Source organism: Oncorhynchus mykiss, chromosome 12, assembly GCF_013265735.2.
Source record: "Oncorhynchus mykiss isolate Arlee chromosome 12, USDA_OmykA_1.1, whole genome shotgun sequence".
NCBI classification, from domain to species: domain Eukaryota; kingdom Metazoa; phylum Chordata; class Actinopteri; order Salmoniformes; family Salmonidae; genus Oncorhynchus; species Oncorhynchus mykiss.
Genome location: NC_048576.1, coordinates 45,801,288 through 45,820,388, shown reverse-complemented (window position 1 = coordinate 45,820,388; position 19,101 = coordinate 45,801,288). Strand labels below are relative to the sequence as shown.

At 40.4% G+C, this 19,101-nt stretch overlaps 1 protein-coding gene and 1 long non-coding RNA gene across 2 annotated transcripts in view; both read left to right on the top strand.

Moving 5' to 3' along the window:
- Nucleotides 1–282: 282 nt before the first annotated feature.
- On the top strand, nucleotides 283–3,535 carry LOC118937677. The gene is made up of 2 exons (XR_005034989.1): nucleotides 283–322; nucleotides 2,612–3,535. It is a non-coding gene; the product is annotated as an uncharacterized LOC118937677 (long non-coding RNA).
- Nucleotides 3,536–5,268: 1,733 nt separating this feature from the next.
- Nucleotides 5,269–19,101, top strand: part of LOC110538902 (alpha-tectorin-like) — an 82,369-nt gene continuing 68,536 nt past the window's right edge. Inside the window, exons 1-5 of the mRNA XM_036939508.1 lie at nucleotides 5,269–5,708; nucleotides 14,094–14,244; nucleotides 16,889–17,028; nucleotides 17,505–17,686; nucleotides 18,260–18,522. Of these exons, the coding sequence (XP_036795403.1) occupies nucleotides 14,106–14,244; nucleotides 16,889–17,028; nucleotides 17,505–17,686; nucleotides 18,260–18,522 (724 nt within the window). The 5' untranslated portion in view covers nucleotides 5,269–5,708; nucleotides 14,094–14,105. The remainder of the gene's footprint in view (nucleotides 5,709–14,093; nucleotides 14,245–16,888; nucleotides 17,029–17,504; nucleotides 17,687–18,259; nucleotides 18,523–19,101) is intronic.

The window sequence follows — 19,101 nt, the reverse complement described above, 5'->3', positions numbered from 1 at the left end:
ACACGAGGGGCGTAATCCGACAGTCAACGTCACAATGGGTAATCACACAGATATTGTTCTCTCTTCTCCCACTCTTCATAACGCACTTTGTTCTCACCTTACTCCTCCCCTTTGTGCAGGCTGCTTCCTCCTTTATCACCAAGCACTCCTTGGCTTAACGAACAGAGGGTAGTGAGGTCTGCACAACGCATCACCGGGGGCAAACTACCTGCCCTCCAGGACACCTACACCACCCGATGTTACAGAAAGACCATAAAGATAATCAAGGACAACATCCACCCGAGCCACTGCCTGTTCACCCCGCTATCATCCAGAAGGCGAGGTCAGTACAGGTGCATCAAAGCAGGGACCGAGAGACTGAAAAACAGCTTCTATCTCAAGGCCATCAGACCGTTAAACAGCCACCACTAACATTGAGTGGCTGCTGCCAACACACTGACTCAACTCCAGCCACTTTAATAATGGGAATTTATGGAAATTGATGTAAAATATATCACTAGCCACTTTAAACAATGCTGGTTAGGGTAGGTTTTAATAGTCACAGTGGGTACTCTGTTTATCTTATGTGCTGTTGCCTAGTCACCTTACCCCGACACATATCTACAATGCATTTGGAAATTATTCAGACCCGTTGACTTTTTCCACATTTTGTTACATTACAGCATTTTTCTACAATATTATTAATTTGTTTCCTCATGAATTTACACACAATACCCCATAACGGCAAAGCGAAAACAGGTTTAGAAGTTTTTTGCAAATGTATTACAAATGAAAAACACAAATACCTTATTTACATCAGTATTCAGACCCTTTGCTATGATAATTGAAATTGAGCTAAGGTGCATCCTGCTTCCATTGATCATCCTTGAGATGTTCCTACAACTTGATTGAAGTCTGCCTGTATTAAATTCAATTGAGTGGACATGATTTGGAAAGGCACACACCAGTCTATATAAGGTCCCACAGTTGGCACTGCATATCAGAGAAGAAACCAAGCCATGAGGTCGAAGGAATTGTCCGTAGAGCTCCGAGACAGGATTGTGTCCAGGCACAGATCTGGGGAAGGGTCCAAAAAAATGTCTGCAGTATTGAAGGTCCCAAGAACACAGTTGCCTCCATCATTCTTAAATGGAAGAAGTTTGGAACCACCAAGACTCTTCCTATAGCTGGCCGCCTGACCAAACTGAGCAATCGGGGGAGAAGGGCCTTGATCAGGGGAGTGACCAAGATCCAGATGGTCACTCTGACAGAGCTCCAGAGTTCCTCTGTGGAGATGGGAGAACCTTCCAGAAGGTCAACTATCTCTGCAGCACTCCACCAATCAGGCCTTTATGGTAGAGTGGCCAAACAGAAGCCACTTCTCAGTAATAGGCACATGACAGCCCGCTTGGAGTTTGGAGGAAACCTGGAACCATCCCTACGGTGAAGTATAGTGGTAGCACCATCATGCTGTGGGGATGTTTTTCAGTGGCAGGAACATGGAGAATAGTCAGGATTGAGGGAAAGATGAATGGAGCAAAGTACAGAGAGATCCTTGATGAAAATCTGCCCCAGAGTGCTCAGGACCTCAGGACCTTCACCTTCCAACATGACAACAACCCTAAGTACACAGCTAAGAAAATGCAGGTGTGGCTTTGTGGCAGGTCTCTGAATATCTTTGAGTGGCCCAGCAAGAGCTTGAACCCGATGGAACATCTCTGGAGAGACCTGAAAATAGTTGTGCAGCGACGCTCCCCATCCAACCTGACAGAGCTTGAGAGAATCTGCAGAAAATAATGGGCGAAACTCCCCAAATACAGGTGTGCTAAGCTTGTAGCGTCATACCCAAGAAGACTCAAAGTTGTAATCGCTGCTAAAGGTGCTTCAACAAAGTACTAAGTAAAGGGTCTAAATACTCATAAATAATCATTTTTAATACATTTTCAGACATTTGCAAAAAAAAAAAATCTAATCAAATCCAATTTAGAAGAATTCTGTAACGCAACAATATCTGGAAAAAGCCAAGGGGTCTGTACTTCCATCACTCCACTATCCCTGAACATTGTAAATATGGTATTGGAACTGACCCTGTATATAATATGCTTACTTACTTATTGTGTTCTTCATATTTGTTCTTATTTCTCGTGTTTTTTTATTTCTAGCATTACATTATTATTGATTATTGCATTGTTGGGATTTGAGTTTGCAAGAAAGTGTACTTGTGTACACTGTACTTGTGCATGTAACATTAAAACTTGAAAATTATTAATTGGAGATTTAATGTTTAGTGAAAAGTGTCCTTGTGCAAATCAGGAGTCATACCTGCATTAGCATATTTGATTCTTCTGTAATCCACCTTGTCACCTTCTGCAGTAGTCATTGTGTTTGTGGCATACCTAAAACACAGCATCACCAAAATCAACATCATCAATATTCAGCTCAGTTGGCTTGGTTTTGCTTGGCTCAGTAGTGTGTACATGGCTTGTATGTTCCACAATGCTGTGACATTGGCATAGTCACAAACTTATCTAAAGCGCTGGTAGACAGGAGTTTCAGATGTATTTGGAGGGCATGAGTGAGGTCACATGACACAGCCTAGGCCACTCACAGTGGGATCCCTCTCCACCACCAGCACCCTGTCCAGAATCATCTTCTGCTTCAGCCAGTAGACGATGGACCAGACCACCACGCCCCCTCCTACAATCACGATGTCCGTAGGAGCGGTTCTTCTCAAACGGTGTCCAGTCACTGCCAGGCATGGCGTCTGCTGCCTTCACCCTGAACGCTTTTCACTGGTTCTTTAGATCTGTGTTGAGAAATAGGAGGTTGTTATTGTTTATTTATATTAAGACATAAGGCACTTCATTGAAGAAAAGCCTTTGATGTGTCATTCTAGCTATAACTAAGAAAACTACTCAGTTCTACTCAGTTCTTCTCGCAGAGGAACTTGATGATAATACATGGCATTCACACCAACTACAAGAAGAATTGCAACATATGATATTTTTACCTTTCATTTAAATTTAAAATCAACTGAAAATATGTATGGGATTCATTTCAACATGTCAACAAAAAGTATTGCAGCAAACAGCACTAAATGTCAACAATCAAAATGCATGTAGTAGTTTATCATCATTTACAATATATGAATATGAAATGTAATGAAAACTTTTGGTAAATTAGCTAACTAGCTAATTAGGACATAGCCCATTCACAGAAGTTAACTACCTTTAGCACCTATTGTGATAGTATCTTCTTCCTGGGGGACTTTTGTTTAGCCCTTACACTTGTGGAAATTGGCCTATATGTACAGGGACAAATTTAAATGTTTCTAACAGAATAACTATAAAAAGCATATGCCTAACCATGGCAGCATTTGAAAGAGAACACTTTGGAGATTATGGGGAAATTATCAGACCAGAAGGTGAGGACACAACAGTTCCCCTGAAAAGACTGAATCCAAACATTTCCACTGTTGATTTTATGTGCAGTTTACATTTCCTGTACTTTTCACAGCATTTGTCAAAAACAGAATAAAAAAATACTCTGGATACATTCAGTAAGAAAGTAAGAATACTAATTACATTTTAGCATAGATGCAAGATAAGAAATAAGGATTACAAGGGTTTGAGTGAGGTCTAACTTGTGTCTCCAAGTGGCCACACACTTCTCCAAACTGTGTACATTTCCTAAGTAATGTCAATGCACTTTTATGACTCAAGGAAAGACCCTTCTGCTATAAAGGTGTTTTTTTTAGCTCTCCTAGCTTTGCCATTGAGGAACTGATACACTTGTTGTTTTTTGTTTGGCACACAGCCCTACGTAATTACTGTAGTTGCTTACGCAATCCAAAAAACGTTCCATTATAAATCGCAATCTGGGTCAGGTGGGCATCATTTGAATACTTATTCTATTGCCAACATGGCTAACTAAATTATAAATTCCGATCTCAACGTGTTAGGCTTTCAAAGGGCACTTCAGACAACGCGATTATAACTTTAATGCGCATAGAATGGAGTCATGAGTGCGTTCAAGTGCCTGTTCCGCAGCTAATTTTTCCACAATACAACAAACATAGGCTGATTCTGTTCAGGACATGTCGTCCTTGTAAAGGTGTCCGAATGCTTCCCAGACGAAACAGTTCGGGACAGTTTGTGCATATATTAAACTGACGACATTTTGTGACGTTTTTGTTAATTTTGGTATTCGACAAGTTATTTTTTGGTTGTTAGTGCAAACCGAAGTCGGTAGCCAAAGTCTACGCCCCTTTGTCAGTGATTGATCAACAGTAGGGATTCTTCAATTAAGTGTTTGTTGTCATTCAACAAACACTATCAGATCCACTAGCCCGTCAGCTAACATGTTTTTATACAATAATGTTATAAAATAATGTTAGCTGACGGGCTAGTTGATATAAAAATGTTTTGCTTATTGGCTAGTTGATCTAGACATTTTCTGACAAGTTATAAATAGCTCTCTAAGGTATGCAATAACTAACATTACACTAGGAACTAATGATGCACCACCCAATTTATACTATTACAACTTTCCAGACTAAGTGTAAAGCTGGACTGAGTTTCTTAAAAAAAAAAAAGCCTACACCTCCGGCGCCCCACAGTTCGGCAACCACTGACCTAAGCAGAGGCTAAGCAGGACCTAGCATGACCTCAGCCATTAGCAGACTTAGAATTTTGTTTAACAATATTAAAAAAGGATTCCGTTACCAACAGTAATACAAATAACAAAACATTATTAATAATGCTACTACTATTAATAATAATAGTAGTAACAATATTAATAATAGTATTATTATTATAGTAGTCAAAACACTTTTAAATTGCATTGTTATTTAGCCAATTCATATTGGCCATTCAGTACATTTTTCATATTGGATATAATGCACCGTAGTACTCAATTTCCTGTACATTGTTTTACAGTAAAGGGGGGGGTCCATTCTACTTAGGAACACCTCTAGTTTCCAAATCCACAGAGTGTACAACCCAAGGAGCGCCACTGCTCATTCTGCGGCCCTTAAATAGTAGCCTAACGGTTTAAATCCAATCCGTTTTTCATATTGGACATACACATTGCACTGTACAAAAGTATCTGTGGATTTGGAAACTATAATGGACTCACCTTTTACTACGATACAATGTACAGATAATTGTGTATGGTGCAATATGTATGTCCAATGTAAAAAACATTTGGGGCTACCAAATATATATATATATATATATATATATATATATATATATATATAAACATAAATATACAAAAATATAAATATATATTTTATATTTTATTGTAATTGCCATTAAGGTCAATGGGTGAAAAGTAGGTGAAAAACATAGTTGGGATATCAGGGTGTCTACAACAGAGGACATTTCTTGATAAGCTCTTATGTCAAGGTCACACCCCAACACGTGATATTATTGAAAACGCCAGAGTGTCCTCTCAAAGGGACAACAGGACAGTGGCTCATATGGCCTCAGAGATATGGAACAAAGACGGATGTTCACTAGGGATGACAAAAATGAATTGCTGTGTCTCTAAAATAATTTAGCAAATATTTGTCCTAATTATTCATTTACAAAGTATACCGGACGTGACTTTTATTCTGAAGGAATAAAAAAAAAAAATCCGTGACCCGGAAGTACTTATTTATTCTAGCCCACTTCACAGCGGTCTGAATAACAATAACAACCATTCGAAGGAAACGACAGAGAAAGGTAAGGAATGTTTTCTCAATGCCTTTTCGAAAGAGATGTGGTCCAGTTGTCTGATTATTATTGTTATGCACCATTAATTGAGGTGCAATATATGCCTTAAGTACATGAGCATTTCTTTACCCGTCCAAGTAGCTACTGTTTTGGGAACCAGATTCTCTATTTAAACTAATTGGTGGTCGCACAGTATCAAAAAACAACCAACCAGTTCAGAATACAAAAACGGATACATTATGCCATTGTTTATAACAATGTAACAATGACGTCGCATTGCCCGACAATGACGTCGCATATAATACTTGTTATGTCGTAGATTGCCTTCTACCCTGAAGAGGCTATAATATGGACACACCTGGTGCCCAAATTTACAAATTGATGACGTTTGTTGCACAGCGAGAGTCGAGTGGATACGAACAGATTCTGTTCAGTCAGTCTTGATGATGAGCCCTTTCCATTTATCTAGTTCATGGCCGTGTTCGGATCAAAGCGACTGCCAAATGACTGATCTATTATTATCAATTATACTTACACATTGACTTTAAAATCCTGGTTCACAGTTACCAAGCTATCCACAACTCTGGAACCAAGTAAATGTCTGCACTCCTCCTACCCCATGGGCACCCCACACTTACCCTTTGCCACTCCATCTACCTTCAGCAGCCCAACAGCAGTCCAACAGCAGTCTAAAAACTATGGGTGACAGGGATTTAGGTTGTGCGGCTCCTTGGCTGTGGAACACACTTTCAGTCACTGTCAGGGCCAGGGTTGCCATGTCAAGCTAAAGTGTAAAGCCCAATGACCCCTGAACCTGCCCACAAGGCCTGAAAACTAGCACCTTTTATTTTGTTCCAGCAAGAAAGTTGCCACATTTACCCATGAAACCCCTTTTCCATAAAGTTATTGTGAGAATTCAGGGTTTATTGATGTCATTTTTAACGAGGTAGGCTAAGAAGCTAAATTCATTTTACCATTAAAATAATAATTCTTGCTAGTTTAAGAATATGCCACAGGAGAAAATATAATTTGCCCTCATTAAACTTGCCAGATCATTTCCCATCAAATATAGCCTATCATTCTCCACATTTACTTTAAACCACCTCTGAGCAAATTCATCTAAAGAGCTCTAGAGTGCCTTAAGTCCTTTTCAAATGCTTTGTCCCCTTTGTATTAGTTCTAGCAGTTCTAGCGCGTTAATACGTTTTATGGAAAGAGGGTGTCTGCATAATGACCAATCTAAATAGTCTACCTACAGTGTTCTCAATGCAACACACCCCTCAACCCTCCCCAACATTCACTCACTCATTAACTCAGTAACAGCCTACCTGATAGTCAGCAGCAGGTCACAATTAAATATATATCTAAGCGAAATGCCATGGTGGCTTCGGTGCAATTTAGAAGTAGTCCAAAAACCTGCCACCTGCGACCAATACATTTTCACCTGCACATCGTTCTGAAAGTAGCCAAATTTTTCAAGAAAAGTGCGAACATGGCAACCCTGGTCAGGCTGCAGAGTCTCTGGTCTTGTTTAATCCTTATTAAGGCACAGCTAAAGACTGAGCTGTTCAGTAAAGCTTTCAAGGGCCTATGTCAATTCTGTTCTCCTGTTTATCAGATCTGACGACAGCTTTGATTGTTGTCTGCTTAATATGTTCTGTGTTTTGGATAGTTTTTATTATTTTTATAAAATGTTTTATTTTCTTCAGCGCCTTGGGTGTATGAAAGTGCTTTACAAATTAAAATAATAATAATTATTATTATTATTTACAAATCACCTTTTCATCATAAATATCATTATTATTTTTAGGTTAGTCGGTGACAATATACCCATGATACATTGAGATTTTGATGCTCTCGAACATAGCCTTTGCTTGTGTGGCCCACGGTTCCGGTATAGAATCACGTTTTCGACAGAATCACGTTTTCAACATACAGTTATGCTTCAGTACTGCAGTTTAACTGACGCCCGAACCAGAAAGACAATTTCCATTGACGGCCACAGAAATTTTGAAATCAGACTTCTCTAAGACTCTTAAGTCATCACCTTTGTACACAAAACATGAATTGAAATATTCAAATAATTGTAGCAGAGATCCCAAAAAATGTTCATCGCTCACAGCCGACGATATTAACATTTTATATTAATCCAATGTCTGGCATGTTTTTGGATGACGTAATGATGTCGTTGCTGCTCGTGCTGCTCCCTGCGCGCCCGGTCCGTGCTATCCGGGATCCTTTGCACATCCCTTCCCCATTTAAGTTAAAATGTAAAATGGTTCAGGTTCGGTAAGGGTTATAGAAACGTAATCAAGAATTAGAAATGTGTCTGCCGAAGTTGGGAATGGTGAGTGTTCAGATTCATTCTGTTTTATGAGTAATTGTTTTTTACGAAAATGTAACGTAGTTGTACATTTTCATGCTCCATCTCATGGTTGTGTCAGGGACAACAGTTTTTGACAACTGTCATTTTCTTAATGGTTGCATGCTTATTAGTAACTGGAATAAGCAATTTCACAAATGTGTCAAGTGCTGCATCTGGTTGCTCTTCATTATTAGTAAAAATCACTACAATAAATGTGCTTTAGCCTTCACCCTTCACCCTTAGCCTACACTATCTAGCTACTTCCCTTTCCTTATTGCGGGAGCGAAGGATACTGAGCACTGTGTTGTTTTGTTGCCTGTGTGGTGAAACCCATGATTTGTCAGTACAGATGGTTTGTTTGTATCAACAATTACAAGCCACCTTGCTCTGATAACTTGGATGGAAAATTACTGAGGATGACAGCATACACTATTGGCACTCCTATTTGTCATCTCTTCAATCTAGGCCTACAAGATTGAAAATTACTGAGGATTACAGGCCCTCAGGCCTGGGAAGCAAAAGTAATTCCGCTACCCAAGAATAGCAAAGCACCCTTTACTGACTCAAATAGCCAGCCAATCTGCCTGTTACCAACCCTTAGATACAATTCAATTTCACAGTTAACCTTTTTAACAGATTTTCACCACGCTTATAGGGACGGGCATTCAAAATGTACGGCACTTACACAAATGACTGATGATTGGCTGACAGAAATTGATAATAAAAATATTGTGGGAGCTGTTTTGTTAGACTTCAGTGCAGCTTTACATAACCTGCTAGAATTGTAGATAGGAAGTTACTTGTCTAACATAACACAGAGGGTGTTCTTTACTGGAAGCCTCTCCAACATAATCCAGGTGGACAGGCATTCTCCAGGGCAGCTTGCTAGGGCCCTTACTTTTAAAAAGCTTTACTAATGACCTGCCACTGACTGAGTAAAGCCTGTGTGCCTATGTATTAGAGGTCGACGGATTATGATTTTTCAATGTCGGTACCGATTATTGGAGGACCAAAATCGTCCGTTTTAATAAGAAAATGTATATCGGCCGACTTGCTTCTCCAACACTGGGATTTTGCATTATTTCAACCAAATTGAACATGTTTCATTTTTTATTTGAGACTAAATTGATTTTAATTTATGTATTATATATTAAGTTAAAATAAGTGTTCATTCAGTATTGTTATAATTGTCATTATTACATACAATTCTGAATGAACACTTATTTTAACTTAATATAATACTTAAATGAAAATCTATTTAGCCTCGAATAAAAAATGAAACATGTTCAATTTGGTTTAAATAATGCAAAAACACAGTGTTGGAGAAGAAAGTATAAGTGCAATATGTGCCATGTAAAAAAGCTCATGTTTGAGTTCCTTGCTCAGAACATGAGAATATATGAAAGCTGGTGGTTCCTTTTAACATGAGTCTTCAAAATTCCCAGTTAAGAAGTTTTAGGTTGTAGTTATTATAGGACTTTTTCTCTCTATACCATTTGTATTTCATATACCTTTGACTATTGGTTCTAATAGGAACTTTAGTATTACCAGCCTAATCTTGGGAGTTGATAGGCTTGAAGTCATAAACAGCGCTTTGCTTCAAGCATTGCGAAGAGCTGCTGGCAAACGCAGGAATGTACCGTTTGAATGAATGCTTCTGAGCCTTCTGCTGCCTACCACCTCTCAGTCAGACTGCTCTATGAAATATCAAATCATAGACTTAATTATAATGTAATAAACACACAGAAATACCAGCCTTAGGTCATTCATATGGTCAAATCCAGAAACAAAAATTTCGAAAACAAGACGTTTATTCTTTCAGTGAAGTTCCGTATTTTATCTAACGGGTGGCATCCCTAAGTCTAAATATTCCTGTTACATTGCACAACCTTCAATGTTATGTCATAATTACGTAAAATTCTGGCAAATTAGGTGACCCAAACTGTTGCATATCAATGAACGCAAGAGAAGTGCCACAATTTCACCTGGTTAATATTGCCTGCTAACCTGGATTTCTTTTAGCTAAATATGCAGGTTTAAAAATATATACTTCTGTGTATTGATTTTAAGAAAGGCATTGATGTTCATGGTTAGGTACAGTCGTGTAACGATTGTACTTTTTTCGCAAATGTGCTTTTGTTAAATCATCCCCCGTTTGGCGAAGTTGGCTGTCTTTGTTAGGAAGAAATAGTCTTCACAGTTCGCAACGAGTCATGTTAGCAGGCAATATTAACTAAATATGCAGGTTTAAAAATATATACTTGTGTATTGATTTTTAAGAAAGACATTGATGTTTATGGTTAGCTACACATTGGAGCAACTACAGTCCTTTTTCGCGAATACGTACCGCATCGATTATATGCAATGCAGGACACGCCAGATAAACTAGTAATATCATCAACCATGTGTAGTTAACTAGTGATTATGATTGATTGATTGTTTTTTATAAGATAAGTTTAATGCTAGCTAGCAACTTACCTTGGCTTCTTACTGCATTCGCGTAACAGGCAGTCTCCTCATGGAGTGCAATGTAATCAGGTGGTTAGAGCGTTGGACTAGTTAACTGTAAGGTTGCAAGATTGAATCCCCGAGCTGACAAGGTAAAAGTATTTCGTTCTGCCCCTGAACAAGGCAGTTAACCCACCGTATCTAGGTCATCATTGAAAATAAGAATGTGTTCTTAACTGACTTCCCTAATTAAATAAAGGTGTAATTTCTTTTTTTTAATCGGCCAAATCGGTGTCCAAAAATACAGATTTCCGATTGTTATGAAAACTTGAAATCGGCTGTAATTAATCGGCCATTCCGATTAATCGGTCGACCTCTAATACACATACACGATAACACACCCAGTATACACACACGTACACATGGATTTTAATTTATATAATCATTTTGATTGAACATTTATTTATTTAGTTCATTTTTTATAATTAAAACAGCCTGTGGTTATTTGCTATTGGATTGGCAGAATGACACAACTACTAACACATTAGCCTACAGCTGGCCTGAGCATAACTTTTTTGAATGCACTTTAATTATCCGATGGCGAGGTGAAGCCTGTGCCCAAAGAAGCACTGCAGGCAGGTCAAGTTCTTCAAGCGCAATGCTTTTATCATGTTGCTCCCGCTGTCAGTTGTCATGCACACCTGTCGGTCTTCGCTCATTTTCCACGATGCCAGAGAGTCTTTGAGACCCTGGGCTATTATTACTTCACCCGTATGATCATTGGGGAAGTAAGATGTCTGGAGGCAGACATTTTGCAATTTCCAGTCTTCATTTACGTAGTGGACTGTCAAACTTAGGTATGGCTCTGACGTTCTGCTCAACCATAGATCTGCTGTGTTGGAAAAATAAGAAACACTAGCCAGCATCTCTGCGACTCTTTCGCAGGTAGCAGTGTATAATCGAGGCAGGGCTACTTCCGTGAAGTACTTGTGGCTTGGCAACTGATATTTGTGGTCAACTGTACCTCGCAGCTTTTTAAAGCCTGGCTTTTCTACTATAAAGATTGGGACCATATCTTTCGTTATGTAATAGGTCACTGCATCTGTTATCTCTTTCCACCTCAAACCTTTCTTGTCATTCGGGATTACGAAATGATGATTGAAATGGATGCGGCTATGGTAGTTTGTCTTTTAGCAGACGTTTTGGGAATCAGGCGACTGGAATCGGCATTGCATCGTCTCACACGTTCCTCTCATTCCACCGCGTGTTTCAGTTGCAAGTGATGGAACAGGTTGGTTGTGCTGCTGCTTTTCCTAGCAATTGTCTTTCGACACATGTTGCACAGGACATTCGTTTGCTGAACAGACCTCTTAAACCCGAACCACTTCCATATTACTGAAAAAAGATTGCTGCCATTTTTGGGGATGATTTCATCCTCACGAGAGGCTGAGCTGGCTTCCTCACTTTCCATTTTGGTGGAACTCTTACCGCCGCTACACTTCTCCGCCGTGGTTACAATTTGTGAAAGGCTGTCTAGGGTTGTGTTTGGTGGATAACCTCTGTGCACGTGTTGTCATGCAATTTGGACATGATTTGACATTGGGCTGACAGAGAAGAGACAGTGAGATGCTGCATTTGTAAAACATTACAACATTATAACAGAACATCGATTCTTGCGATATAGGCACTTTCCATACCGCGCTAAAATATAAACGTGAATATAACGATAAAACTTGATATATTGCCCAGCCCTGGTCAACATGATACAGTGTAGTGTGAAAAGGGTATTGTCAGTTCAGATGGGTCCAGGCTAGAGAATCAGTTTGCAGACAGACAGAACTTAACCCAACCAGATAGTGAAACCGATCAGTCTGATAATTTAGGAAGCACCGTAAGAATCAGACCTCTGTGTCCTTACAGCAGGGGTGAGAGCTCTCTATCTCCAGACCTGGAGAGCCACTGAGTATGTACACTTTTGTTCCAGCCCAGAAGAAACACACCATGCCCTGATTCAACTAATTGTGGTTCAGAGTCAGACTGAAGACCATGATTCGTTGTTTATTGGAAATTGAAATAGTGCTGGGCTGTCACTAAAGCCTACGCACCCAGTAGCACTCCATGACAGTTGGAGTTGGAGAGAGTGCATGGGCTTTTCTTTTGCCACACCAAATAAACTGTTGTGAAAACTTTATGCAGGTTAAGTTAAATCAAACGAGAGTCGAACAGGAAATGCTGAAGAATATTAGAGTAGAGTGAATCTTTGTTACATCATTGAAATAGGTAATTCTATTAAATGTTTACTTAATTGAGATCTTTTGGACCTAGACTTGGTGCTCCGAAATCGCTTGACGTGCGATAGTAGAGAGAACAGTCTATGACTAGGGTGGCTGGAGGCCTTCCTCTGACACTTCCTGGTATAAAGGTCCTGGATGGCAGAAAGCTTGGCTCCAGTGATGTACTGGGCTGTACGCACTACCATCTGTAGTGGTTTCTGGGATAATGGTGCTGATGTGAGCCATGACCAGCCTTTCAAAGCACTTCATGGCTACAGACGTGAGTGATATGGGTCGATAGTCATTTCGGCAGGTTACCTTAGGCACAGGGACTATGGTGGTCTGGTATTACAGACTCAGTCAGGGACAGGTTGAAAATGTCAGTCAAGACACTTGCCAGTTGGTCAGCGCATGCTTAGAGGACACATGCTGGTAATCCGTCTGGCCTAGCGGCCTTGTGAATGTTGACCTGTTTAAAGGTCTTACTCACAGCGGCTATGGAGAGCGTGATCACATAGTTGTTCGGAACTGCTGATGCTCTCATGCATGTTTCATTGTTGCTTGCCTAGAAGCAATTTAGCTCGTCTGGTAGGCTCGTGTCACTGGGCAGCTTGCGGCCTTGCTTCCCTTTGTAGTCTGTAATAGTTTGCAAGCCCTGCCATATCCAACGAGTGTCAGAGCCGGTATAGTAGGATTCAACCTTAGTCCTGTATTGACGCTTTGCCTGTTTGATGGTTGGTCGGAGGGCATAGCGGGATTTCTTATAACCTTCCGGGTTAGAGTACCGCTCCTTGAATGTGGCAGCTCTACCCTTTAGCTCAGTGCGAATGTTGCCTGTAATCCATGGCTTCTAGTTGGGGTATGTACGTACAGTCACTGTAGGGACGACGTCATCGATGCACTTATTGATGAAGCCAGTGACTGATATGTGGTGTACAACTCAATGCCATCGGAAGAATGGGGGCGGCAGGGTAGCCTACTGGTTAGAGCGTTGGACTAGTAACCGGAAGGTTGCAAGTTCAAACCCCCGAGCTGACACGGTACAAATCTGTCGTTCTGCCCCTGAACAGGCAGTTAACCCACTGTTCCTAGGCCGTCATTGAAAATAAGAATATGTTCTTAACTGACTTGCCTGGTTAAATAAAGGTAAAAAAAAAAAATACAAAAAATCCCAGAATATATTCCAGTCTGTGCTGTGCATTTCCCCCCCCCCCCCTTTTTTTATACACCTGTTGTATTCGGAGCATGTGACAAATAATATTTGATTTGAAGAATGTCTTCCACTCATTTCTCTCACTCTCTCATCAGACAGCTGGGGCCATGGAGTCCTCTGAAGAGGCGCTGCGCACCTTCGTCCAAGTGGTCAGTGAGAAGTACAACCCAGAGAATTTCCCATACTGCCGTGGGAACGGCATGGGTGTCGTAGTGCTTTCCAGTCCACAGGGGTCGCCCATTAAAGGTGAGCGGTCAAGGTGCTATATCTTATGATGCCTTCAAATTAGAGGTCGACCGATTAATCGGAATGGCCGATTTAATTAGGGCCGATTTCAAGTTTTCATAACAATCGGTATTTTAGGACACCGATTTGGCAGATTTTTTTTTTTACACCTTTATTTAATCTTTATTTAACTAGGCAAGTCAGTTAAGAACACATTCTTATTTTCAATGACTGCCTAGGAACGGTGGGTTAACTGCCTCGTTCAGGGGCAGAACGACAGATTTTCACCTTGTCAGCTCGGTTGATTCAATCTTGCAACCTTACAGTTAACTAGTCCAAAACTCTAACCACCTGCCTCTCATTGCACTCCACGAGGAGACTGCCTGTTACGCGAATGAAGTAAGCCAAGGTAAGTTGCTAGCTAGCATTAAACTTATCTTATAAAAAACAATCAATCAATCATAATCACTAGTTAACTACACATGGTTGATGATATTACTAGTTTATCTAGCGTGTCCTGCGTTGCATATAATCGATGCGGTGCGTATCGTTGCTCCAATGTGTACCTAACCATGAACATCAATGCCTTTCTTAAAATCAATACACAGAAGTATATATTTTTAAACCTGCATATTTAGCTAAAAGAAATCCAGGTTAGCAGGCAATATTAACCAGGTAAAATTGTGTCACTTCTCTTGCGTTCATTGCACGCAGAGTCAGTGTATATGCAACAGTTTGGGCCGCCTAATTAGCCAGACTTTTACGTAATTATGACATAACATTGAAGGTTGTGCAATATAACAGGAATATTTAGAGTAATGGATGCCACCCGTTAGATAAAATACGGAACGGTTCCGTATTTCACTGAAAGAATAAACGTCTTGTTTTTGGGATGATAGTTTCCGGATTTTACCATATTAATGACATAGGCTTGTATTTCTGTGTGTTATGTTATAACTAAGTCTATGATTTGATAGAGCAGTCTGACTGAGCGGTGGTAGGCAGCAGCAGGCTCGTAAGCATTCATTCAAACATCACTTTCGTGCGTTTTGCCAGCAGCTCTTCGTTGTGCGTCAAGCATTGCGCTGTTTATGACTTCAAGCATATCAACTCCCGAGATTAGGCTTGTGTAACCGATGTGAAATGGCTAGCTAGTTAGGGGGGTGCGCGCTAATAGCGTTTCAGACGTCACTCGCTCTGAGACTTGGAGTGGTTATTCCCCTTGCTCTGCATGGGTAACGCTGCTTCGAGGGTGGCTGTTGTTGTTGTGTTCCTGGTTCGAGCCCAGGTAGGAGCGAGGAGAGGGACGGAAGCTATACTGTTACACTGGCAATACTAAAGTGCCTATAAGAACATCCAATAGCCAAAGGTTAATGAAATACAAATTGTATAGAGAGAAATAGTCCTATAATTCCTATAATAACTACAACCTAAAACTTCTTACCTGGGAATATTGAAGACTAATGTTAAAAGGAACCACCAGCTTTCATATGTTCTCATGTTCTGAGCAAGGAACTTAAACGTTAGCTTTCTTACATGGCACATATTGCACTTTTACTTTCTTCTCCAACACTTTGTTTTTGCATTATTTAAACCAAATTGAAAATTGTTCATTATTTATTTGAGGCTAAATTGATTTTATTGATGTATTATATTAAGTTAAAATAAGTGTTCATTCAGTATTGTTGTAATTGTCATTATTACAAATACATTTTAAAAATTGTCCGATTAATCGGTATCGGCTTTTTTTGGTCCTCCAATAATCGGTATCGGCGTTGAAAAATCATAATCGGTCGACTTCAATGCTCAGAAGTGGGAAATACGAGGTTCCAATTGGGCAACAACTACTTGACCGCCCTCCCAAGTTGGATTTCCGAGTGGGAATGTTGGAGATAATTTTACCTGAGTTGTGACGTATTGTCACTGGCTTTTCAATCAAAAGGTGATGAAGCAAATACATTTTTGACATTGTCAATATGGATAATGTAGCTAGTTTGACTCTGTTGTCAACGTTAAGCAAGCTAATTAACTTTATCATTAGCAACGTTAGCTAGCTCATCTACTTAGATTTAAAATCATTGGATGAGTCATTATTCCGACATTTATGACTTCATAACTGGGATGTTTCCCAGTTCCAACGACCATTTGAAGGCAGTGATTGAGCAATAACTTTGTGGTTAGGTGGCTTATGCATCTTTTCTCTCTTGCATTTGTCTCGCTCCCTGCTAAACTGTTTTAGTGAATGGAAGATCATTTATAGTCTGATGAACATGTCTGAAAAAGTTGTTATTCCTCAAAGCAGAAGAGTCAAGGGCCACACTACAACCTACTTACCTTTTTTCTCAGAAAAAACATAGTTAAGAGGTAAGAACTATATGTAGGCCTACTCAAATGTAATATATATTACCTATATAAGGTAATCACACAGGTTTTCATCTTCTAGTTACCCAGGAATAATGCATGTAGGCCTACTTGTATCCCTTATATATGGTATTCACACACGAGTCATTCTCTCATTCGTTAGCTTATCCCCAAGGACACTGCCTATGTAGTGATGTAAATGAGTAATAACAAGAAGTTATACCAGGCTTTTGTCCATCATGTATTGTACATGTCATTCAATAAAGAACAATTATTCACTAGAAAGATTGTTGTCTCTCTCCAGATCGTCTGAATCTGCCGAGTGTGCTGGTCCTGGACGGCTGTGGCATCAGTAAAGCTGGGGACGAAGCTGAGGTGGCCACCTTTTGTGCCCATGTGGTGGAGCTGGACCTGTCCCACAACCAGCTACAAGACTGGGGGGAGGTGGGTACTGTAGTTCTCCTCATCCTCCTCAGCCCTGTTGTCATGTTATGCACCATTCCTTTATCAGCAGCTAGCTATTAGCAGGAAGGCTGGCACTACAGAGAGTTTTGCCTTATTTTCTACACATCTAGAGTGTTGTTTTATCCAGAAAGTTTTTTTTTAAAGTCCAATAGCTGGTTATTTTGTAATGTCCAGTATCTCCTGGCTAGCATTAAATAAGCATGTAACAATGGTAAAAGAAACGGATTGTATCCACGAGCGGCTACCTACCACGTCACACAAAACAATTGCCCAAAAACATCATTCAACAAACAAATTCAACGAACAAGACCTTCATCTGTCAGTCAGTTCCAATTGCGCCAATCTGTCTTTGGGTTGCCAGATATGCAGCATCGTGTATACTATCTACAATTGGGTTGCCAGTACAGTCAGTCAGTAAGTGTGATAGCTCCAATCTGTTTTTTTTGGGTTGCGAGATCTGCACGATTGTGTCTAACATCCCAAACCTGGACTTCCTTAACCTGAGTATGAACCCTCTGAGTGGGATTGAGCTGGAGCCGGGCCTGGCTGAGGTGTTCTTCCGGGTCCGCCGCCTGGTTCTCATCAACACGCGTGTCACTTGGGACACGGTACACACACTCACACGCCAGACCCCTGAGTAAGTCATGACAGACACTGGACTGCGAATCACATGGCACGCGTGAATACATGAATGTGTGTGTTTTGTATTTCAGTATTTAGCTATTTGTATTTGTCTTTGTCTATGTGTTTTGTGTGTTTTTGCCATTATACCTTTGACCTTCTCAAGTTCAGGCTTGTCCAGGCATGTATTATATTTACTTGTATCCATATTTAACATGTATTTCAACGCCATATACATGTCTATGAATTTGAGGGGTTACATTTCCCAAGCCCTGTCCCATAGCTGTATACCAAAACAAGTGGTGCGTAGTCCAGTTTGGGTTTAAGGCATGTATTATATTTCCGTGTATCATGTTCAGGGCATGTTCAGGTATGTCCTGGATACTGTAGTTCCATGTATCTCGTAACTCTGGGGATCAGCTTCCCTTCCCCCAATCCTAACCTTAACCATTATTGTGGAAAATGTGAAATCTACCAAAGATCAGCATCTATGGGCAACTTCACCCTACTCATATCTCATACTTTGTATTTCGATTCCATTTACACATAGCTACCTCTTTTTGATGCTTATACCCATCGCCCCCTGTAGGTTAGAGGAGCTCTTCCTTTGTCTGAATGAGTACGACCAAGTGGCCGAATCCCCGGTTCCCTGCCCCTCCCTGCGCCTGCTTCAGATCACAGACAACCAGCTACAGGAGTGGGACGAGGTGCGTAAGTTTGGGCCCATGTACCCAGGCCTGCAAAACCTGGTGTTGTCCAACAACAAACTGGGCTCTGTGGAGGAGGACACACCTCAGGACACACTGCAGCGCCTGTTTCCTAACCTGCGCAGCATCAACCTCAACAACTCAGGTATCCGAAGGGAGGGTCACGCATGCACACACATTCACAAGCATGCTCATACAGCATGATCACATGCACAGAGTAGCATGAAGATACATCTACGCAAACATACTCGTACACAGCATGATGATTTGCACACACACACAGCATGAGCATACAGACAAATATCCCTCTTTCCTCTACCCAATTATACTCTTTCCATTCACTATTTTTTCCCTTTTCTCCGGTTCTTACTACTCCTCTGCTTCTGTACCTCTCTCTTTCCCCTCTGCCGGACAGGGAACCCTTTAAAAATCAGTAGGTCGAGTTAGAAGGGCTCAAGTTCTTTTACATTCCAATGTATTTTAAATGTACATTTGGCATTTCAAGTCTTTAAAAAAAAAAAAATGTACACACACCTCAGAAAAGAGCACTCTATGAGCCGTCTGATGTGAAAATATATGTATTGTACTACTTCCGTACACCATATTCAATACTGTATCCTGGGATTCCATAGAAAATGAGTTCTGATTGTGTGTGTGTGTGTGTGTGTGTGTGTGTGTGTGTGTGTGTGTGTGTGTGTGTGTGTGTGTGTGTGTGTGTGTGTGT